At 55.6% G+C, this 23,836-nt stretch overlaps 1 protein-coding gene across 3 annotated transcripts; it reads left to right on the forward strand.

Moving 5' to 3' along the window:
• Positions 1 to 1,918: 1,918 nt before the first annotated feature.
• LOC132504820 (TSC22 domain family protein 4) lies at positions 1,919 to 16,861 on the forward strand. Of its 3 annotated transcripts, XM_060122491.1 has the most exons (6): positions 1,954 to 2,714; positions 3,147 to 4,188; positions 6,442 to 6,608; positions 11,579 to 11,627; positions 14,270 to 14,659; positions 16,402 to 16,861. In XM_060122491.1, the coding sequence occupies exons 2-6, from the start codon at positions 3,427 to 3,429 to the stop codon at positions 16,633 to 16,635; spliced, it is 1,602 nt and encodes a 533-aa protein (XP_059978474.1). In that variant the 5' UTR covers positions 1,954 to 2,714; positions 3,147 to 3,426; the 3' UTR covers positions 16,636 to 16,861. The 3 variants fall into 3 exon arrangements, with proteins under 3 accessions (XP_059978472.1, XP_059978474.1, XP_059978473.1); XM_060122489.1 differs by lacking the exons at positions 14,270 to 14,659; positions 16,402 to 16,861 and adding an exon at positions 12,064 to 12,741 and having other exon boundaries at positions 1,919 to 2,714; XM_060122490.1 differs by lacking the exons at positions 1,954 to 2,714; positions 14,270 to 14,659; positions 16,402 to 16,861 and adding exons at positions 2,765 to 2,903; positions 12,064 to 12,741.
• Positions 16,862 to 23,836: the final 6,975 nt, after the last annotated feature.

Below are 23,836 nucleotides of genomic sequence, written 5' to 3' on the forward strand. Positions count from 1 at the left end.
TGCGGGGCCCGGGGTGCAGTGAGGCGGCGAGGCCGGCAGGGGGGGCCGGTTTCCGGGCTGAGGGGCTCTGAGAGTCGGGAGCTGGACCATCCGCGTCTTTGTCCAGCAGGGGGCGAGCTCCCTGGGCCGCGCCCCGTCTTCCAGCCGCCCCCCAGGTACAGGGAGGGCACTGGAGCTGGCTCTCTTGGTGCTCGTCGCCAATCCCTGCAGGTTCCCAGGGGTCCAGGCCTGTTTCACCGCCAGGGCTCAAAATCTTTTGCCCGTCCGCCCCCGCGGCCCAAGTCATCCAGTAACCTTTGACTCCGCAAAGTAATGAATATAAAGAATAAGTCGTAAATGGCCCCATATATTAAAAGGCTATCACAAATGCCCCTGGGAGAGTTAACACATTAAAATACATAACTATCCTTTCACATTTACACCTTAGTGTGAATAAACTCTTATTTATTCATTCAACAAACATTTCCACAGAGACCAACAATGTCCCTGGGACTGTAGACACGGAGGAGTCCAAGGTGATGTTGATTGTCTGAGTTGGTGGGAAGAGGAGGATGCAAAGATAAGGTTGAATACTTTGTAGCGAGCTATCGCAGAGGGAAGGAGGATCTGGGGGCGGAGCAGCGGGGCTGTGTTCTGAATATTGCCAGAGGGGAGAGGGTCTGGGGGTGGGGGTGGGGCCGTTGCGTGGGAGGCTGCTTCCTGCACCTCACCACTTGGGAGGCCTCAGGATCGAGCTCCGGTAGTCATTGTTACCATTTGAAGGGAGAGAGACAGGCAGATGCATTTTAACAACGAGATAAAGATAAACTGGGGGCAAGGGGGGTTGCATTATTTTGTTTTTGTCTAATCCTAAAGGGTGGTTAAAAATTTCCATGAGCTAAAGCTGAGGAAGGAAGGCTGTGTCAGACAGCCCAGAGCCAGTCTCAATGCCATCAAATGCTGGCTCTGAGGCCTTGGGCAAGTAACCCAAGCCTCAGTGTCCTTAGCAGAGCCACTGGAGCTCAAAACCCACCCCATTTCTGCCCAGGGCTGTTTTGAGAATCCATGAGATAATTATGTAGAGTGGACAAATATGAAGAATTTTAATATGCTTGAAAAGAGTTCCATATGACCCAAATTAATTAGAATCCATTTCCTTCTGAACCTGGGAGTGAAGGCAGATATGGTCGTTAGACGCTGCTTTTGCTAAAATAATTCTTTTCAGAATGTTGTTGGGGGGCGCAAAAAAGAGAAAATGGAAGTTGGAGGTTTATTCTTTCATGCCAAGCACATAGTAAGCCCTTTATGAGTGTGTGTGGATTCTCCACAGTGAGCAGGGGATGGGATGGAGAGGTGGGAAGAGTGAGAGGTGGGTGTGTGGGGAAGGGTCCAGGCTTGTGGCCAGCCAGGTTCCTCCTTCGGCAGGCACATCTGTACGGGTGCCTGTGTGTGACCCGCGGTTGGAGAGAAAATGCAAGTCAGCACCTTCCTGAATGTGTCTCTGTCATTTCTCTATCCCGATCTAGGGAGCCAGACAAGGACACACCTGAGTGTGAGAAATGTCCCTGCTCTACCACTGATAGCCTTTCTGAACGTCCTGGGTCTCAATTTCCACATCTAACAAGAGGAACAGTACGATGTTTGGGGTTTGATTCAAATACTCCAGCACACTACAACAAAAGATATTAAAACAAGATTGAGTTTCAATTGTGAGTTGACAACTGTTGAAACCCCCTGCTGGGTCCCTAGGGGTTCATTTTACCATTCTCTGTAGTTTGGGACATGTTTGAAAATTGTCATAAGGATCCACTTGAAAAAATAAGGACCGGGGAGAAAAACAGTATCTTCCTCGTACGGTTGCTGTGAAAACCAGCGACGATATGACAATAACAGCTGCAGCAGCACCAGAACAATTTACTGGGCGCTTACGGAGTAGCAGGCACCCAGCAGGATCCTGGTAAGTTCCTCCCCACTCTTCCGTGCGTCCGTAGGCCAATGGCAGCAAGTGCCTACAAGTAAGGGAATCCCGGGCCTCCCCGTAAACTCCTCCCCTTTCTCTCCGCCCTCCGCGGCCCCTCCCTCCGAGGAAGAGCTGGGCTGGGGCCCAGCAGGTGTGGGGTTAAGGCATCCTGTTCCGGGCCCCTGGAACAGCAGCGGCAGCGGCAACTGCACTAGCAGTGGCCGGGGCAGACCTGGCCCCGGGCCAGCTGGCTGGGAGCCCCAGGAGCGAGAAAGGGCGGAGGAAGGGGAGGAAGAGGGGAAAGAGGAGGAGGAGGAGGAGAGGAGCAGTCAGCAGGCCCGAGGAGGCAGGACTTCCTGGCGTGGGGGTTGTCAACAGCCCCGAAAGAGAAAGACCGAGAGGAGCGGAGGGAGACCCAGCGGTGCCACGCGGAAGGAGACTTGGGAGAGCCACTCGCCGCGACGACCACCGAGGCGGCTCCACCTGCAGGGTCGGGGGCTAAGGCGCCCCCTCCCGCATCGGTCCGCAGACCCTTGGGGCTTCGGAGGCCGCGCCTGGGCTCCGCCAAGGAGGCGGGGGTTCCTTCTTTTCTGGACAGCAAACTTTCCGCGGAGATGCCTTTCGGGGCGAGGTGCGGCCCCCGAAGAGGACCGGCCAGCCTCTAATTGCCGCCTGCGCCCCCAAGCTGCTGGGGCAACGAGGCCCCGGGGAAGGGACAACCCAACATCTTAGGCGGCCGGGACCCCCGGCCCAGTTCGGTGGCCGCGGCCGAGAGGTAGGGCTCTGGGTTGGGCGGGGCGGCGGGGCGGCGGGGCAGGGCCTGCCTCAGGGATGGGGGAGCTGCGGTGCAGGGGGCCTCGGTGGCCCAGCACAGGCCTCCCGGCGGCCTGGCCGGGCTGAGGAGCGGCTTCACTCCTGTTCACCCAGGCCTTGGAGCCCTTGCTCTTGGGACGACTTGGGTCCCGTGAGTTTGAATCCCAGCGAGAAATGCCCAACTTTGGGTCTGGGCCGCCTCTTCCTGCTCTCTGCGCCCGCCCGGATCTGTCCCCTCTGCTCTGGTCTCTGTCATTTCTGTCTCTTTGTCTCTGGCGGTTTCCCCTTCCTCCCCCCATTCCGCTCCCCAGAGAGGAAGCCCCGGAGGTGGCCTGCCCACTGCTTTCTCACACATTCTCTCTCTGTCTCTCTCTCTCTCTCTCTCTCTCTACAGTTTGCAAACTCAGCTCTGGAGTTCGGCGGTGGCAGCGACAGCAGCAGGAAAAACCTGCCCCTGCCCCCCCAGCTCCCGCCACCTCCCCTACCCTGTTCTCCCTTCACCAACCAGGCACCCCCAGTTCCCGTAAGGCCCTCCTGCCATGTCGGACCCAGACATCCCCAGGGGCCCTGATGTCCCCACCATGTGGCCCCCCTGTTCCAGGGGTGCCTGAGCCCCTCGAAGAGCCACCACCGCCCCCCTGCCCACCTTGGCCCAGTCCTGAGCCCCAGGGACCATGAGTGGGGGCAAGAAGAAGAGTAGTTTCCAAATCACCAGCGTCACCACGGACTACGAGGGTCCGGGGAGCCCAGGGGGTCCAGATCCCCCTGCCCTGCCGGCTCCCACTGGGCCCCCGCCCCGCGTGCCCAACGAGGAGCCCAACCCCGAGCCAGGGGGCAAGGGCACCCCCCGGAATGGCTCCCCACCGCCTGGGGCCCCCGCCTCCCGTTTCCGGGTGGTGAAGCTGCCCCAAGGCCTGGGAGAGCCTTATCGCCGAGGCCGTTGGACATGTGTGGATGTTTACGAGAGAGACTTGGAGCCCCCTAGCTTTGGCCGGCTCCTGGAAGGGATTCGAGGGGCCTCAGGGGGCAATGGGGGCAGGTCTTTGGATTCCAGGTTGGAGCTGGCCAGCTTAGGCCTGGCCACCCCTACCCCACAGCCAGGCCTGTCTCAGGGCCCCACCTCCTGGCTCCGCCCGCCCCCCACCTCCCCTGGACCTCAGGCCCGCTCCTTCACCGGGGGGCTGGGCCAGCTGGCAGTGCCCGGCAAGGCCAAGTTGGAGACAACCCCCCTGTCAGCCTCCGCGCCCCAGCAGCGCCCCCCAGAGGCCGGGACGGGGGATAGCGCGGGCACTTCCCGGGCTGCCACGCCCCTGCCCTCTTTGAGGGTAGAAGTGGAGGCAGGGGGCTCAACAGCAGGGACCCCTCCACTGTCGCGTACGAAGGATGGAGCTCTGCGGCTGAGGATGGAGTTGGTTGCTCCAGAGGAGATGGGGCAGGTAAGAGCTGGGTTCAGGGTTGGGGGAGACACCTGAGGGGTGGTGCTTGTCGATTTCGACCTTGGCCTCTGCTTCCATACTGACCTCTCCCCGCTCCATTGTCACTTGTCCGTCACATCAGACAGCCCCGTCTTTTTTCTTCCTGCACTCTCACTTGGCCCTTGTTTTCTCTCTTAGGCTCCGTCTTCCCCACGTTCTGCACTTTCTTTCTTTTTGGTCTTTCATTTGTTGCCTTTGGCCCGAGTCTCCAGCTCCAGGTAGCCCAGTCCTGTCTCTCCATCATGGAGATGTGACTTCCTCACTTTGGCCTTCACCTTCTGTCTTGGTCTCACTTCTTCACGCACTGAGGGTGGAGGCCCCAGGCAGGGCTGGGGTAGTTGGGCCTGCTGGGGTTGGGAGGGAAGGGCAAAAAGTAGGCATTCCACTGTAAATTTCTCCTTTGCGGTTCCATCTCCAGTTGGGTGTGTGTGGGGGGGGTCTTCTTTCCACTCACCACCCAGCCCCACCTCCAGCTTTGTCCCAAAACAGACTTCCCCAAGACATTGAAGAATTGGGTGGGGGTGAGGGAACCCATTACAAGGACGGGACGTTGGCTGGTTCATCTTTTCTACTCCCAGCTGTCAGTCTCAGTTCCCTGCGTCTGGGTCTCTCCAGGATCAATCACTGGGGGTGGCCACCATGCGGTGGGAGAGAGGTGGGGAGCAGCCGAGAAAGAGTTAAATCCTTTGCTCATTCTGCTTCCTGCCTCCAAAAGACGAACAAGTCCGGGCTTGGGGGGCAGGATGCCTGGGTCCTTGGGGTGGGGGGTGGGCAGCAAGGGGTGTTGCATGTGTCTGTCCTGAAGGAGAATATAACACGTTGGATGCAGGACGAAAGGCAGGTAGTGTGAGGATGAGAACTTTTCCCCTTCTTGGCCTTGGGCACAAACCACAGTATAAAAATAACCTGAGACTGTGTGTCTGGGCCTTTTCAGGACCGGCTCCCCCCACCCGCTCCTGGCCTCAAACTCACGTCTCTCATGCCACCCCCCACTTTTCTTGAGTTCTTTCATTCAGTTCCTACCCCAGGGGAGAAGATGCGTTTTCTTTACTGGTCCCTGTGCACACACTCTTCCAAAGCAAGCTCCCTTTGCCCCCAGCCTCAGCTCTCTCTATCCTTAAGCCCTGCCTGAGCTTCCCTTGGGCCCACAGACCCTGCCCCTCTCCCCTCTGTGCCCCCAGTTCCCTTTCCTTCCCCCACGTCCTGATTCCTTCTTATGCCCCTGCCTCTGTGCTGCTGTTTCCCTGCCCCAAAGTTTGTCTTCCTCCTACACTCCCTCATGCCTCTTCTCCCGGGTTGCCTCTAACAGGGGCCTGGAGGAGGGCAGGGGGCACCACCTGGGCCCCCTTCCTCTGTTCTGTCCCGCCAACCACCCTGGACTCTCTGTTCTTGGCTTTTTCCGAGAAGCTGGGGCCTCCTGGGGCCTCACAGAGGCGTCTTGTTCCTGTGGCCCCCGCCCTTTTGCAGCCACCCCCAGCGCCTGTTGGGCTGTGTGGGTCCACACCCAGGCTCCGCCTCTCTCCATCTCTGTAACCGCTCCGGTCCCCAACCCCCAAGAGCCAAGCTCAGGAGCAGAACTTCACCTGAGTCCCTAGAAGTTTGAGAGGAGAGGCTAGAATGGGTAGAGGGGGTGGAGGGGGGAGGAGGGGGAGGACCAGTTTCTGAGGATTCATTCTACAAATGGCTGTTGAACAAACTACAGGCTCTGCCCTCTGGAGCTTACCTTCCAGCAGCAGGGAGGCAAAAATACTTTAATTTCAGATATTAGGGGCTATAAAAAAAATAGAACAGTTCAGTGGAATTCACAAGTCACAGGATGGAGAAATGCCTCTCTGAGGAAGTGACATTTGAGTCACCTTAAGAAGTCAGGTAACAGAAGGCACAGTCTCTGACTGGCCTCTGATTAGGGGTCCTAGTTCAGGTGGTGGAAGGGTACTGGAGTGCAGACCAGAGCCCCTCTCCGATACCCCATGAGCCACTTTTTCGAAGCCACTCACCCAGTCCTCAGGATGGGTGCTGTTTCCCTTGTCTCTAGTACCTCCTTCCCCAGATCCGGGGGTAAGAGGGGCTGCAGGGGCAGGACGCCTGGGTCCCTTGTCTTCAGAAGATGGGGGTGTGTGGGGAGAGCTGGGGAGGGAGGAACACTACTAGGCAAGTTGTAAGGTGGCTGGATCCTTTCACTCAATGTGACAGTTCCCACCTGTCTGTCTCCAGGTGCCCCCACTCGACTCTCGCCCCAGCTCCCCAGCCCTCTACTTCTTCCCCGATGCCAGTCTGGTTCACAAGTCTCCAGACCCCTTTGGAACAGCGGCTGCCCAGAGCCTCAGCTTCGCCCGCTCCATGCTGGCCATCAGTGGCCACCTGGACAGTGATGACGATAGGTAGGTGGGCTCCGGTTCCCCACCCAGCACCTGGGAAAGCTGAGTGAAACTGCCTGGTAGGTGTCCTTCCCTCTACTTGAACTTGGGGAGGACCCCTTAAACTGAGAAGCCTGGCCTGGGCATAACACATTGGGCAAAGCTGATTTGAGACCTACTCCCTCCCTGTGGAGAGAGCTGGGTGGGACTCCCTGGCTTAGGACTGTCAAATGGTAGACTTTTTTAGAGTTTGAAGGGAGTCATTGTTGTCAAATTCCAGAGCTCTTGCAGATTTAGCGATCATCTGGCCAACCCGAAGAATTTACTGGCAAATGTTCAGGAGACCAGAATAGGGAGTCGGTCTCCTCCCAGTTCTCCCTCTCCCTGCCGAGGGGAATGGGACTCCTGCAGGGTCCACGCAGACTACTTTAGGATCCTGGGACCTCTGGTACCAAGAAAGCATGTCCCTAAGGTTCGGTTCTCTGTGCTAGGATCACCATGGGGGCTAAGCACTCCCCGGAGGCCAAGGCCAAGCCAAAGCCGTGGAGAGGCTGGCTGTCGGTCACAGGGAAGGCACAGGAGAGCAGGATCTCCTGGGGTTCGCCCTTCAGGGGAGAATGTCCTGTTCATGGCACGGTGGGCAGAACTTCCTGTTTTGAGGGCCAGGTTTCAACGTAGCAAAGTCAGAAAGCTGAAAGGGGAGGAACAAAATCGCGAGTCAGATGGCCTAGCTGCTCCCTTCTGGCTGTAGACTAATACGAACCCAGGAGAGGGGCCAGGGAGTTGCCACTTTTATTTTGGAGGGAGGAGTGGGACTTCCGGTTCGAAGCCTGGGGGAGGGACTTCCTGTTTGGAAGGCACTAGGGGGCGGGGCTTAGTGGGAAGTGAGGGACTTATTTCAGCGGAGTTTCTCCTTCCTGCCTTCCAGTCACGTGGCGACCCCGCCCCCCACCCCCCCTTCTCCAGTCAGGGACTGAGGCCTTGGGGGGGGCAGAGAGAAAAGAGAAGGGGGGATAGGGGCCGGTGGGATGGAGGGCAAGGGGCCTGGTGAAGGTACTTGGAGAATGAGGGACAGAGCAGGGCTGGGCAGGGAGCCGCATCTGAGCTCCCTGCTCTAAGGAATGTGTGAGGTGTGAGGTCGGCCAGGCTCGGGAGAGTCACCTGCCCCCATCGCTGCTATTCTCAGCGCTTCCCACTCGCTCCCCTCCCACTTGGGAGGTTCCCTGGCACGGAGGGCTCCCTGTCCCTCCCCCACCCCTGTTGATTTGAGAGGCCAGCTTCCAGCTTTCTCTTAGAGAGTTCTGCCTCTAGAAGCCTCCTGAACTCTATTCTTTTGGCTTGTCCCCTCCCTCCCCTCCTCCCTCTGTCCCACTCCCTCAAACACCCCAGTCTGACCGGTCTGCCTCCCAGCCTCCACTTTACTCTGCTGAGCTCCAAGCCTCTGGGGCTCAGGCCCAACCCCTCGTGCTCCACCCTGCTGGGTCAGCGTGTTTGGGCTGGGCCACCTCCTTGGCCCCCTGGCATGGGGCGTGTAGCCCCCACCTCACCTCTCTGGTGTGCCGGGAGCTGGCAGAACAGGGTCTGAGTGGCATGGGACCTCCCTTTTGAGAGGGAAAGTGGACTGGGGTATTAAGTGCCTGGATCCCAGATGGGGAGTTGGGGATGCCTGACCAATCCTAAATCTGGGGATGGGAGAACAGAGGGTACATGGTGAATTCATGCCCCCAACAGGGCCTGGCAGTTGGGAGGTACTTGAATAAGTGGATGGATGGATGCATGAGGGGATGGTTGCATAGGTGGGTAGATGGCCAGCATGGGGGATCCAGGCATTACGGGGAATGAATTCCAGGAACTCAGGAAAGAAAAGGTATGTTTATCCAGTGCTTCCTTGGGGTCAGATGCTACCTCTTATGTCACATAATTCTTAAGAGCAACCCCAGGATCCCCACTATCCACATGAAGAAACAGAGAGGAGGAGGGTTTTTAGAAACTTGCCCACTGTCACCAGCTAGTAAGTGGCAGGACTGCTGTTGGAGCCTGGGTCGGACCCCAAAGCCACTTTCTCTCCCGTCTCCTCCTGGAATGCTTGTGTCCCAAGAGAAGAGGAGGAAGCAAACATCTCTGCGATGCCCTTTCTCTCCAGGACAGAGGCAGGGACAGCTCTCCCAATCTGGGCAAAGAGCCATCCCCCGCCACCCCCACCCCCCCGCCCCGATCCAGGAGGGAGTGTAGACGGGGCAGCCAGGCTCCTGGGGGCTCATCAAAACACAGTGAAGGAACAGGGCTGGCCCTTGTCCCTGGCATCAGAACCTCCCCACCTCTCCCAGATGTCCTGTTTCTTCATCTGATCCTCATTTTGAAGCTGTTTCATTTGACCTTCAAAAAGGAAGACCAGCCTCTACAGCTGTCCTTGCCCCAGGACTTAAGAGTCCTGCAGGGCCAGAGTCCCCAGGTGTGCATGTCGTGCTCTGCACAACTCCAGGGGACACCACTCACATTTGAAGTCACTGTTGACACTCGAAGTCATGAGTTTTCGAGAAGATGGCAATAAGTCTTGAAAATTTTATTCTGACTCATACAAAGTAGCTTTGAGGGCTTGTGGTGAAGGCTGATCCATCCAGTCAACCCCAAACTTCCCACTCCTGACCCTGCTCAGAGGTCCCAGCACAGCGCCAGGCAGACCTTCTCTCAGGGGTTCTCAAAGGGAGGGCTTGGGTTGCCAGAGTCGTGGTCCCTTGAAGCGTTAATGTTCGAATGTGCCGGTGGAAAGTGCAGTCAGAAACTCTCCAGCGCTAGTCAAACAGGAGATGATCATCTGTCAGCCGACAAACGTTTACTGTTGTGTTATTCCTTTATTTCTGGCAAGAAGGAACAACTTACTTGGCATCTTTACTGAGTGTTCGCCAAGCAAGGCCAGTGTTCCTATTCCTGTGAATCTGCCTCTCTTTGGTCTCTGTGTGTCTGTGTACCGGTGGCTGGGGGGAGAGTTCTGTGGTGGCCCAGTCTCCACCCAGGTGTCTCGGTTTGAAATAGCTTGAAAACTGCTTTGACGCTGCAGCTGGCTGGCCTCGCTCTGCTCTCAAACTTGTTTCTTCTCCCTCTGCTCTCAAACTTGTTTCCTCCCCCCAACCCCAGGAGTCCCAGGTCTCCGTCCCCCACCCCATCCTGTCCTGCTCTCTCAGGCCTGGTCACCCTCTTAGTTACTCCACCTGTCAGCGCCTTCTGCACCCAGAGCTTGGATGGGAAATGGAAAATTCCCAGTGCCCTCGTGCTCCCTTCCTGGCTGCAGGGCCTCATCCAAGGGTCACCTTGGATTGAGCGCTAATTCCCCCCACAGGAAAGCAAGTTGGAACTGACAACCAGGAGAGAGGGCTGGACAAGGGAGCGCAAGGGTGAGGGAGGCGGCATGTTGGGGCCACCTTCCCTGAGAGGGGCAAAACTGGGGGCTGGAGGTCAGGACTGGTGATCCTGCGGTACTGGGAGGCATAGGTGGAGGGCTGGCCCCGGGGCCGAGGCAGCTGAGGCAGAAGCTGGACAGGTGTGGGTGGTGAGCCGCAGGGTGAGGTAGGAACCTGGGGCCTGAGTGGTGGGGAGAGGGAGCTTTGGAGGAAAGGACAGGGTGCAAAGGACGGTGCAGGTTCTGGGACCCAAAGCCTGGGCTTGGGGACTCTTGAGCCAGGCCTGAGTCGACCTCTGGTGGCCACTTAATAAACTGCAGCCAGACCTGCTCTCCCCTCCCTGTCTTCCGTTCCCAGGACTCTTCAGAGCGCCTGCACTTATTCCCAGTATCCCACCTCCAGCCTCACCTTCTCACCTCTCCTTATGCCCGCACTCCCTCCAGGATCCCAAACACCAGACTCGGGTCCCAGGTCCATAGGCTGTACTCGTGTTTCAGGCTCTGTTTCTGTTGCCATGGTAACTTGCCCATTCCTCCTCACCCTCACTGTGGGAGGAGGGGAACTCTCTGGCTAGGCCCCAGGGGTCATCCCTGCTGTGGGCTTTGTTTCAGGGATCTGTTCATAATCCAAGGAAGACCACGAGCATATCAGAAACACCCCCCACTCCCTTTCTCACCTCCCGGCTGAGAGCAGCTGAGGCCTTGAGGGAGGCCAGTGTTCGCCCAGAGGGGGCAGGATGGGGTCAGAGGTGGGAAGAGGCCTCCTGGGGCCAGGCTGTCCCTCACCCTTCACACCCTTCCCTGCCCCAGGCCTCTGGCCCCGCAGCCCCTCCCCCGACTCGGCCCCCCAGCTGACTGTCCTCAGCCGGCCCCCCTCCCCTCCGCTCTGGGATTGGTGCCAGGGTGAGAAGGGGACACTGGCCCGGCCCGTGTCTGGGAATGCCCGCCCACCATGGAGCCGGCGGGAGGGGGTCCCCGTGTCCCTGAGGAGCCAATAGCAACCAGGCTTTGCCCTGGGGAGTGGTATATAGCTTTCAGGCCAGCACCCCCTAGGCGCTGTCTCCTTTCTGCCTGCCTGGCACCAGCCAGACTCTGCTCTGCCCAGGGGGGCTTTGAGCCCCCCAGGCAGTCCTTATGATACAGCGCTCTCCCTCTGGGGAGGCCCAAGGATCCTTTCCCCTTGGGGATGGCCCAGCCAGGGGTCTCAGTCAAGTCCCTGGTGTCCTCGTATGAGACCCGAGTGGTGGGGATGGCTCCGGGGCCTCCCCGGAAGAGGGGCTGTGTCTCCTCTCCTTGTTCCCCTCGGGGAGCATCCCCCATCCGAGGGGCATCTGGACCCCCACCGCACCGGGGCCTGGGGGGGCCCGGGCAGCGGCCCTCACCCCGTCGGGGGATGGACAAAACTCTCCTCTCCCTGATTCTCTACTGTCACAGGTACAGGCAGGGGTGTGGGTGGGAGGCTGCAGCAAATGGGGCTTGTGGAGGAGGCCAGAGGCTGCTCTGAGAAGCACCTGGAAGGCAGCAGGCTGGGGTGTCCAGACACCTGGCTTGGCACCTGTTCCTCCTCCTTACCTCTCGTCTCCCTGTGTCTCTCCAGTGGCTCCGGAAGCCTGGTTGGCATTGACAACAAGATCGAACAAGCCATGGTAAGAGAAGCCATCTTGGTTCCAGCAGGTCCCGGCTCGTGTGCTGATGCCCAGGCCCCTGCCTCTGTTGGCCGGCCCAGTACTCCATCCCTGCTGTCCTCATTATTAGGGAATACTGGCTTCTGCTCCTCGGCCTGCTCCCAGCTGGGTTCCCTGGGGTCCTTCGCCCCCTCCTGAACCCTTGACATACCTTGCTTCCTAGCCTGCTCCTGGCCCCCGTCTCCGTCTTTGAGCCCTGACCTTGCCTCTGTCCGGCATCCGTGCCCATCCCGATACCCCACCCCCTGCGCCTTCCCTGTTTGACTTCTTCCCCGGTGGTCCCCCATCATCTGGGAGCAGGACGCTCTCCCACACCTGGCTCCTCAAGGCACTGGGCAGGGGATGAGGTTGGGGTGGCCTGGGACCCCTGACGCTTTGCCTGTCCCTGGACCCCCAGGACTTGGTGAAGTCCCACCTCATGTTTGCGGTCCGGGAGGAGGTGGAGGTGCTGAAGGAGCAGATTCGGGACCTGGCCGAGCGGAATGCCGCGCTGGAGCAGGAGAATGGACTGCTGCGTGCCTTGGCCAGCCCCGAGCAGCTGGCCCAGCTGCCTTCCTCGGGGGTCCCGCGGCTGGGGCCCCCAGCGCCCAATGGGCCCTCAGTCTGAGCCTCCCTTCCTTCACAATGTGCCTTTGGGGGCCGCCACAGCTGCTAGGCCTTGAGCCAGCTGCCTGCCCCCTCTTCCTATGCAGCTTTAATGCCCCCTGATCCCCGGGGATGGGAGTTGAAGGCTCAGAAGTGGCCTGTCCCCTGCCCTTCCTTGATCTCCCCATAGTGCCCAGGGACTGGGCTGGGGCATCCCTAGACCTTGATGGAGGAGGGAGGGCATCAGGACAGGGTGTTAGATGGAGCCCCCCTCCTCCCTCCCTAGGGGTCAGTGTTCTGGGACCGCCCCGGCAATAGATGGCTTGGGGGTGTTGGAGGCTGCCTGGCAGACATCCCCACCTTGTTCCCTGGAGTGCCCCCCTCTCCTCTGCCCAGGGGAGGGAGTACGGAAAGTATCTGGAAGTTCTGGGATTCAGGTTGTTATTAAAATAATAATTATAATTAAAAAATCCGAAGAAACTTGAATCTGGAGGTTGGCATCTCGTTGCTTGTGTCCAGATGCAGGACCTGCACCAACAGTTTCCACCTGTGGGAGAGCAACTTGAGGCTGTGGGCTCCCCTGGAGATCTTGTCCAGACTGCGGAGGTTTAATGTGGCTCAGAGTGGAGATGCGGAAGGAAAAGGGAGCCAGCGGCCTGGGTCCTGGGAAGGGGCAGGCGAGGCGAGGTGGGGGGGGGGGCGGGGGGGGGCGTCGGCCCACGTGCTGGTGGGGGACAGGAGAACAATGGAGCCTTTGGTGATTGTGCAGGATCCACCCCCGGCTTCCCAGCGTGTCCCCTCTGCGGGCTGGATCTGGGTGGCTGCTTGGGGGTGGGGCGGGGGGCCCTGAATGGGCCCCTTGTCTCAGCTCTGGGTGTGGGCCAGGCTCCCCGGGCACACGGTGCCCTCGCCAGGCCTGGCTGGCCTCCGTGGCCTCCACCCCCAGCTGGCTGAGGATGGGGCCCTGTGGGTGAGCAGGCCCCTCCCCGACAGCCTCGACAGCCTCGGCTCCGGCCCAGGCAGAAGAGGCAGGTAGGGAGACGGACCCCATCTAGTGGGGAAGCGGGGAAAGCGGCAGCCTCCACTTGAGGAGAACCCCGGCCCCACTAGGGGGGACCTGCTGAGAGTGGGATCCTGGAGGCAGACCTGGTTTGTACTCCCCGCCCTGTGGCTCCCTAGGTTTATGACTTGGGCAGCTTCTTTGGTTTTTCTGAATCGCAGCTTCCTCCTGGGTAAAATGGTACTGACAATAATACCTCCCTGAAGGGCAACTGGGAGGGTTACGTGACATCAGACATGGGAAATGCCCAAGGAGTACCAGGTGCTCAGTAAATGTTAGTTTTCCTTCCTTGGATTCCGGGGAAGGAGGGCCAAGGGTGCAGGGATTGGCTCCGGGGATCCTGGAAGGGTCTCGGGGGTTGGGGTCAGGGCCAGGCAGGCTCTCACAATGGGCTAGAACTCTCCCTCCCTCTGGGTTCTCATCAACTTTGACTCCTCTCCCTGTCCCAGGGAGGGGAGGAAGGGCCTAGGATGAGTCACCGGGGGGAGTTTTCCTCCTGGATTCTCTATTTCTTTCTTCACTGCTGTGCTAGAGGCTCCCCAGAGACCCCTTAGGTGGCGGCCACTGGCCTGCAGCCTGTCCTCCCCACTGAACTGAATGCCGGTTCTGCCCCCTGCTTGGGGCTTGTGTATCGGAAGAAATGGCCGTGGTCCTGAGGTTCTTGCGATGGATTTGGCGCAAGATTAGTCACTCGGTGAGTTTCAGAGATCGCCCCTTCCTCTTGCCCTGCTGGGGTGGGAAGTGCTGGTCAATGACCTCTAGGTCACAGAAACCCGCACTTCCTCACCTGGCCTCCCTCCTCTCCTGGCCACCTGTGGCCAAACAAGATGGAGAGGGAGGTGGTGAGGGACAGGACAGCTGGGGAGGAGGCCCCTTCTCCTCTGGGCCTTCCGTTCTGACTGTTGTCTCTTGCTCTGCCCCTCACTTCTGTCTGTCCTCTCCCTGTCTCGGTTCTTAGGTCTTCTTCTGGAAACACAAAGCTAAGTCAACCATCGCAGAATGCACTGACTCCAAGAAAAATGAGTTGAAGGAGAAGGAGTTGGAGTTGAAGGAGTTGAAGGAGAAGGAGAAGGAGTTGAAGGAGAATGAGTTGAAGGAGAAGACTTCCAAGGTGTCTGAGACTTTCAAGTTGGTTGAGTCCCCCAAGGAGGCTAAGGTCTCCAAGATGGATGTGTCCTCCAAGGCGGCTGACCCCTGCGTGTTGGCCAAGACCACCACGGACAGGGCTGCGGTGGAGGCGGGCCATGGGCCGAGATCGCTGTTGCAGCTGCCCCGGACTGCCGTCAAATCTGTCTCCACGCTCATGGTCTCCGCCCTGCAGTCTGGCTGGCAGATGTGCAGCTGGAAGGTCAGCACGTTGTCCCCCTTGTCCCCAGCAGCACCCCCCTCCTATCCCCCATGACTCATTCACGCTGGTGGGAATGTAAAATGGTGTGGCCACTCTGGAAAAACAGTGTGGTCAGTTCTTCTAAAACTAAACATGCAGTTATCATATGGCCTAGTGATTGTACTCCTGGACATTTATCCCAGATAAATGAAATTTTATGTTCACACAAAAGTCTGTACGTGAACATTCATAGCAGCTTTATTCATAAGAGCCCAAACCAACCCAAATGTCCTTCAACGGGTGAGTGGTTAAACTGTGATATATCATGGAATGATACTGCTCAGCCATAAAAAGGAACAAACTATTGATATATGCAACAACTTGGATGGATCTCAAGGGAATCATGCTGCGTGAAAACAACCAATCCCAAAAGATTATATATCGTATGATTCCATTTATACTATATACCATTGCAGAAATAACCAAATTAGAGAAGTGGGGATCCAGTTAGTGGTTTAGTGGTTGCCAGGGGCTGCGCATGGAGGGAGAGACGAGGGAGATGTGTTGGTTATAAAAGGGCAACATGAGGGATCCTTGCGACAATGGAAATCTCCTGTATCCTGACTATGGTAGTTGAATTCATGAACCTGCACGTATCATGTAAAATTGGGAAGAATTCAACACACACACACACACACACACGAATACAAGTAAAACTGGAGAAATATGAATAAATTCAGATCAGTGGATTGTATTGATGTCAGTATTCTACGATACTACTAGAGTTTTGAAAGATTTTACTATAGGGGGAAAATAGGTAAAGAGTATAAGTATTATTTCTCACAAGTGCATGTGAACCTACAATTATCTCAGTCAAAATTTTAATTTAAAAAGGGAAGTGTCTAGGTTACTACCAAGTCAATTTATTTTGGTTTTGAATTAGGTATTACTGCATTAATAATAATTTTTGAAAGTTCACCTGGGGAATTCCTTGGCAGTTCAGTGGTTAGGACTTGGCGCTCTCGCTGCCGAGGCCCAGGTTCACTCCCTGGTCGGGGAACTGAGATCCCACAAGCCGCGCGGTGTGGTCAAAAATAAAATAAAATAAAATAAAATATTCTGGGCCGGGAGAGAGGCATCAGGTAGAACAAGTTAATGGATTGGAGTGATATTTAAGAGGTAGAATTGTTGTTCCACGTGGTTGATTGCATGACGGTGAGGAGCGAGGGAGAGACAGACATGAAAACAGGCTGGAGCCATTCACTGGAAGGAGAGCCGACTTAGGGGAGAAAGTAACGACTTTAGGGCGTTGGGACAGGATGAGTTGAAGTGTCAGAGGGACATCTGCAGGGAGACGCCTAGGAGGCAGTGGGATATACAGGCCTGGAGGTCAGGCGAGAGCTTTGGGTTGGAGACAGAGTTGGGGGTGTCATTCTGGCCTTCATTTTAATGCACTCTCCATGGAACCCTAGTGGGGACTCAAAGGTGGGTCGGACATGGTCCCTGTCTTCCAGGAGCTTGCATGGTGGTATTGAAAACAGATGAGTCCGCAGAACAAATAGTGCATAAAATGTGGTATGACAGGGTGAACACCAGAGTAGAGACAGGCCGAGAAGGCTTCCTGGAGGAGGCGTTGCCCAAGCTGAGGCTTGACAGGGCAGGTGGAATTAGACAAGCCTTTGCCGTTTATCTGCAGGTGGTTCCACCAGTGGTTTCCCCCTAGACCAAGCTGTTCATCTGTGCTCATCTTCTCTCTTTCACAGTCATCTGTGAGTTCTACCTCAGTCACCTCCCAAATGAAGACCGGGTCCCCTTTGGAGTCGAGAGGGACTGAGATGCTGCAGGAAGTGTACCTGGTGCTGTGGGCCGTTCGGAAACGACTGCAGCGGCTGGCCCGCAGGCAGGAGAGGCAGCGACGGCGCCACATCCGGGCCCACATCTGTCCCCAACCTGACCCAGTTCAGGGCTTGAGACAGGATTCCCAGAGTCCCCTCTAGGGGGGAACCCCACATCCTCAGAAAGCCCCCACCTCACTCTTAGGTAAGGTTGATAGGAGAGGTTAGGGCAGCAGGCCAGGAGTTGTGGGTGAGGAGAAGTTTTCAAACCGTCACCTCTCATCGGGACCCCAAGGCCTGGCCTGGGGGCCCACGTACTCTCCTTCATTCCTTTTATTCAATTTGTAAAAAATTATCAAAATGTTGGGAAATAAATATCGGAAATTTCTGAGTAGAGGTAGAGTGTGTTTGTGGATGGCCCGAGGCACTGAGGGGAACTTGGGTGGGATAGGGAGGGGCACCTGGGGCGCTGGCCCAAATATGTGTGGGAGTAACGGGGGTCGGGGTGGCGGGCAGCCCCCCACACACTTATAGGGGCTGAATTGCCTTTGGCAACTGTGCCGGGCCAGTAACGATAGTCTCAGAGGCACCGGTTCATTGAGGACATGCTGGGTACCAGGTGCTGAGCCTGGGCTCTCGCTGGAAATCCTACAAGACAGAATATTGCTGATGTTACGGGACTTGTCCAGGGCCCTACGGAGAACGAGACCTCGCTGGAAATTCCGCCTCCTCAGCTGGTCCACTGCCCTGCCTCTCTGCCGCTCTTGGGCCCGGCCATGGCGAGGGTCAGGGTCCCTCACTTGGCGGACGCGCACACGCATCAGGCTCTGTGGGCCCCGCCCCTGCCGAGGGCGGCCGAAAACTACAGCTCCCAGGGTTCCCGACGGTGAGGGTGGGCCGCCGGGCGCAGAGGGCCCGGGCCGGGGGCCAGCAGTGTCGGCGGTCGGAGAGCGCGGGAGGGTGTCTGCCTGGCGCCGCGGGAGCAGAGGCTGGAGACCGTGGCGATCTGGTGCGAGGTTGGGGGGCGGGGGCAACACGAGGGGAGACCGTGGAGCCTCAAGTCCCCTCTCCGCCTTAGCCTGCCGTCTTGCCGGGCCACGCGAGGGCGCAGAGGTGGCTCCCCAAGGAAAAGCAGGGATATTTCACGAGACGATAAAATTCGGGGATGTCAGAATTCACAGGGCTTGGAGGTGGGGGAAGGTGCAAGGGCTGGCAGCCGCGCCCGAGCCTAGGGGGCAGCAGAGGCCCTGGGAGCGGGGGAGGGACGGCTGTGCTACTGGGTCTTGCTCACCGAGAAATTAGGTGTGAGCAGGAGGCGTGAGCAAAGCTGGGAGCGGGTGAGCAGCAGGGATGGTTTGCTGGAAGCGCCCAGTTCACTAGAAAAGTCAGCAAACTCTCCTCCTGGCCCCCAACCCCACCCCCCGCAGCTCTGGCAAAGTTGGACACCATTGCTGGGAATTTGAGTGGCCTTTCCCAGAAGTCCGGAGCAGCCCCCGGCTGCCGTGCCCGATGCCCTACAGCTCTGCTACCCTGAGCCTGTTAGCTGTGCACCGCACCCCAACATTTACAGCCCTCGTCATACCACCCACCACTTATTAAACACCTACTGTGACTATTTTTATGTCTTGTTCTAAGTACTGTAATTCTCACAGTGGCTTTATGATGAAGTATTATCACTTCCATGTTTTAGAGAGGAAAACTGAGGGACAGAAAGGTCATGTTTAAGGTCGTGCAGCTTTCATTCATCCAACGAATGTCTAGCTCACACAGGACATGTTACATACATGTTACACAGCAGGTGTTCAATACATGAATGTGGTGGCTTCTCCAGGAATCAGTTCTGAGCTTAGCCTGAAGCCAGTCAGGCCCTCAAAACATTCTAATACACAGTGGCTCAATTATGGGGCTTTCAATCACCAATTATTCACCACATCTCCCTTGTGTGCCAGGAACTGTTCTGGGGCCGAACAGGCCATGGTGGGTCTGTCCCGCGAAGCCTGGAGGACTAATGGGTCCCAGGGTTTTGGAGTAGTGCCTCACTGTCTAAGGTCCAGAACCAGCCCCTCCAAATCCTTAGAGATACGCTCCTCTTCCTATTGGGGACCTAATAGGAAATTTCGGTGAGAGGAGGGTAGGAAGGCTGGGCGCCCCTGAGGGTCACTAGTAAATAGCCTTGCAAGTAGCTACAGGCCCAGGAGCCAATGGGCTTGAGGCTGTGGGCTTGTGGGAAGGAATACACCTCCCATTTTTCTCTGGCTTCTTCAGCGTCGTTAGGAGGCAAGGGGAGGAAAGGAAGGTGAGTTCAGCCAGCAGCCACGGGAGCTGCTGGCACCTCCCACCGTCTCTCCCTCCCCAGACATGATGGAGTCCTGTCTGGGCTTGGCCAAGCGGGGGCAGGAAACTCATAAACTCATGGGAGCGAAAGGGATGGGACGGAGGGGGAAAGTCCATAGAACTTGCTTTTCCTAGATGTCCCAGTGCACCCAGGCAGCCTCCTTCCTCCCCATCCCAAGTAATCTAGTCCAGAGCCCTGGAGAAGGCCCATGTTGGGACGTGAGGACGATATTCCCAACTGGGGGGAATATAGGATTATATAGGAATATAGAATTATAGGATTATATAGGAATATAGAATTATAGGATTATTATAGCATATAGGATCTCCTGGGGTGGAGATTTGTGTGGGGGGTGGGATTCTTACCCACCCAGCCCTTTCCTGGTAGAGAGCAGTGGGGGACAGTGTGACCCCTGGGGAAATCTTCCTGCCGATGAGTCTTTTTTTTTTTTTGGCCGCACTGGGTCTTCCTTGCTGCACGTGGGCTTTCTCTAGTTGCGGAGAGGGGGGACCACTCTTCGTCGCGGTGCGCGGGCTTCTCATTGTGGTGGCTTTTCTTGTTACGGAGCATGGGCTCTAGGCGCAAGGGTTTCAGTAGTTGTGGCATGCGGGCTCAGTAGTTGTGCCACATGGGTTGCTCCACAGCATGTGGGAAATTCCTGGACCAGGGCTCGAACCTGTGTCCTCTGCAGTGGCAGACGGATTTTTAACCACTGCGCCAGCAGGGAAGTCCCCTGATGAGAGTTTTGAGCAAAAATCCCACCTTGGCCAAAAAAAAAGAAAAAGACAAAAAAGAAAAAAAAGGGACTTCCCTGGTGGTCCAGTGGTTAAGAATCCGAGTTTCCATTGCTGGGGGTGCAGAACTGCTGGTTGGGAAACTAAGATCCCGCATGCCACGTGGCACAGCCAAAAGAAAAAAAAATCTCGCCTTGGCAGCTCGGTGCCTTATGTCCACCTAGGGGGTGGGATAGGGAGGGTGGGAGGGTGATGCAAGAGGGAGGAGATATGGGGATATATGTATATGTATATCTGATTCACTTTGTTATACAGCAGAAACTAACACACCATTGTAAAGCAATTATACTCCAATAAAGATGTTAATTAAAAAAAAAAAAAGCTCGCCTTGGACACCTTGCCCTCCTGTCCCCATCAGACCCCAAGCACTTCCCCTCCCCCAAGGCTGCTGGACTCCATGAGGCAGAGGTGGTAGGGCTATAGGTGGGCCCAGCTGGGACCAGGGGTCTTGATTTTCAAATCCACCCATCCTAATGGGGCGGGGGCCCCTGGAAGTGTGGGGAGCAAAGGAGAGTGCTGGTCCCAGATGCCCCTGCTCTATTCTCAGTCCTGCCTCATCTCCCCTCCACCCCTTCATCATCAGATTTCCTGAAAATGTCAGATCTCTTCTTTTTCCCTGGGATCCCTCTACAATCTATTCATCACACAGCAAAACATGTCACTGCCTTGCTTAAACCTTCCAATGGCTTTCCATCGCCCTTGGAACAAAACCCAAACTGTCCCCTTTGTTTAAAATGCCCTTCTCTCAGATCTTGTCATGGTGGGCTCCTTGCCCCTCTGGATTCTGTACAGACGTCGCTATGTCTTTGTGGACTCTTGCCCTGACCACCGGACCTACAGATTGGGAGAGAGCCACTGGTCAAGGTCATCCTCTATCTCTCACCATGTTTTATTTTTTCATAGTACTTAACAGTATCTGAAATTATCATATTGATTTGTTTACCAGTATACTTGGGTGGCAGCAGTGGAATGCAGTAGTTAAGAGCATGGGAAGTGGTTTAAGCGAACACTTCCTTGATGTGTAATCTTGGGTAAATTGGTTAACCTCTCTGAGCCTCGGTTTCCTCGTTTGTGAAGTGGGGCATGGTAGTAGTACTGGTGTCATAGGTCTGTCATGAGGGTCAGGGAGGTGATGACGGGCACACCATAAGGGCTCAGTAAATGTTATGTGCTATTATGATGCTAATGGTTATGATCTATTGTTTATGATTATTATCTCCGTGGCCTAAAACAGTGCTGAATGAACCAGAAAGTAAACCTTCACCTAGTGTGTGGGAAGCACTTTCCAAACAGCTCTCTGGTGGAGGGAACGCCAGTTTTGGAAGTGACAAAGAATGGCATGTGCCGTGAGTAACAGGAAGAGTACTTGAGAGAGAGTCAGGAGATCCTGGTCCTGGTCTCAGTATTGCTGCCACTTTGCTGTGGGACTCTGGTGAATCCCTCTCCTTCTTTGGACCTCAAGCTCTTCAGATAAAATGATGGGTTGAAACGGCTGGTTGATCTGTCCCCAGCCAGCTTCCAGGGGGTTCCAGTCGGGTCCTGTGCTCCCTTTATCCACTGCATGCTTTTCAGTGTTGGGGACACATGGTGCCTTTAGCTCCCTCAGCTCTGCTTGCTAACAGTTCAAAGCTGCCACAGAGAGAGTTGACCCAGGGTAAAATATTCTTGGTTTAAGCCTTTGATCCCAGAGACAAAGTCCCAGCCCTGGACACTGGATCATCTTTCTACCCCTGTCCTTCCCTCCTCTTCAGCCTCATCCACGTTCGTATTTGAGCCCTGGGGGAGGAGAGCGAGTCCTGAGCCCCACTGTGGGCTGGGCAAAGGCATGAAGGTCTTGGCCTCAGACACGCAGGCAGGGTGTGTGTCCAGCTGGAAGTACACACATAGATGTGCCTGTGTGCACTTGTGGGTCTCTGTAATATTTTAACTTGTTCCTGTTTTCCTCTCAGGAGTGGCAGGACTGCGATTAATTAGAGGAAAAGGTTGTAGGATAGCAGGGCTGGCATTCTCTACCCTCTACCTAAGGGAAGATGTCACCTGTCAAATGAGATATTAGTCTCTAGGACTGTTGTAGGGCTAGCTTCCTTTGTCTACCCCCTCCCCCCAAAATAGGCACATGGTCCCCCAGGACTTGAGGGAGGAGGGGGATGAGAGGGGAACACCTTTGGGATTCAGAGGGCTGGAGCTCTTCCAAGGGGCCAGGAGGGCTGCAGGCCTGGGAGCAGGTGTTTCTGGTGGTGGCCTCATGCTGAGTCCTTTGTCCCCTGGGTCATTGCTGCCCAATTTGCCAGCGCTGTCTACTCCTTACTGGAGCTGCCTATCTGCTCACTGGGTCAGTCTGCGGGGACAGGGTAGACTGGCTGGTAAGACCTCCAAGGGAGGGGCTCTTTTCTTCCCTTTTCTGTCCTCTTTGTTTCAAAAGCTGAGCCTACCTGCGCCACACCTGTCTCCCAGCTCACCTGGGATGCTGTGTCTGTCTCACTGCTGAAGCTGAGTCCTGGCCTGCCAGTCTCCCTTTCCCTCAGTTCCTCCTGGAGCAGGTGGCTGCAGAGGGGCAGGTTTTGGAAGGCGGGGATTGGTCTTTTTGTGTTGAAGGAGGAGTCTGTGCCTTGTGTAATGAGGTGTGACGTGGGCTGGGCTTGCCCAAGCTGGGGCAGATGGGGCCCTTAAGAAGGTTGGTTCCCAGGGTGCAGGGAGGTCTGCACCACCCTTCTCTGGATTTCTCTCCTCTCCTGTAAGACCCAGTTGTTTTTCTTTTACCGTTTCTATGCTCTGACAATTTTTCTAGTCTTTTCTAGAGACCCACAGAGTTTAAGAGTTTGCATTCTGGAGCCAGACTGCTGGGTTTTGAATCCTGGCGCTACCACTTACTAGCTCTGTGGCCTTGGGCAAGGTGCTTAACCACTCTGTGCCTTAGTCACCTCACCTATAAAATGGAGATGATATGGGAATGATGTGAGAATTTAATGAATGAATGCATTGAAAAAACTTAGAACAGTACTTGCTACATATTATGTGCTGTATACATGTTTAGTTTTGTTATTATTTCTTTGTCGAGAAACTCTTTAAATGTGAGCGGCATCAGCCCTTTATGATATGAGTTGCAAATATTTTAACATAGTCCTCTGTTTTCTTTTTTTTAACTTTTATTTAGAAATAACGTGGATTCATATGCAATCGTCAGAAATAATAGAGCTCTTGTATACCCTTCATCCGGACGTTACTCAGTGATAGCATCTTGCGTAACTGCAGTACAATGTCACCGCCAGGAAATTGACATTAATGCACTCCACTGACCTTATCCAGATTGCACCCATTTTACATGTACTTATTTGTGTATGTGTGTGTGTATATTTAGTTCCGTGTAATTTTATGACATGTAGATTCCTGTGACCACCACCACCACAGTCAAGATACAGAACAGCTCCATCAAAGGGTTATCTTGTGCTGCCCTCTTATATCCTTAGCCATATCTTTCCCTCTCCCCTCCCTAACCTTTGGCAACTACTAACCTGTTCTCCCTCTGTATAATTTTGTCATTTCAAGAATATAATATAAATGGAATCCTGTAGTACATAGCCTTTTGGGATTGGCTTTTTTTCATGCAACATAATTCCCTTGAGATTCGTCCAAGTTGTGCATTTATCAATAACACGTTCTTTTTTATTGCTGACTAGTATTCCATGGTATAGTTCCACAGCTTGTTTAACCAGCCAATGAAAGACATTTGGGCTTTTCCAGTTGGGAGCTCTTCCAAATAAAGCTTCTGCGAACATCTGTATGCAGATTTTTGTGTAAGTTTTCATTTCATGCACAAGTGTGCAATTGCTGGGTCACAAGTTAAGTGTGTGTTTCATTTTGTTAGAAACTGCCAGGCACTTCCCTGGTGGTGCAATGGTTAAGAATCCGCCTGCCAATGCAGGGGACACGGGTTCGAGCCCTGGCCAGGGAAGATCCCACATGCCGCGGAGCAACTGAGCATGTGTGCCACAACTGCTGAGCCTGTGCTCTAGAGTCCACGAGCCACAACTACTGAACCCGCGTGCCACAACTACTGAAGCCCGCGTGCCTAGAGCCCATGCTCCGCAACAAGGGAAGCCATTGCAATGAGAAGCCCGCTCACCGCAACTAGAGAAAGCCTGTGCACAGCAACAAAGACCCAACGCGGCCAAAAATAAATAAATACATTTATAAAAAAGAAAAAAAAGAAACTGGCATACTCTTTTCCAGAGTG

The sequence above is a fragment of the Lagenorhynchus albirostris genome, chromosome 15, assembly GCF_949774975.1.
Source record: "Lagenorhynchus albirostris chromosome 15, mLagAlb1.1, whole genome shotgun sequence".
In the NCBI taxonomy this organism is placed as follows: domain Eukaryota; kingdom Metazoa; phylum Chordata; class Mammalia; order Artiodactyla; family Delphinidae; genus Lagenorhynchus; species Lagenorhynchus albirostris.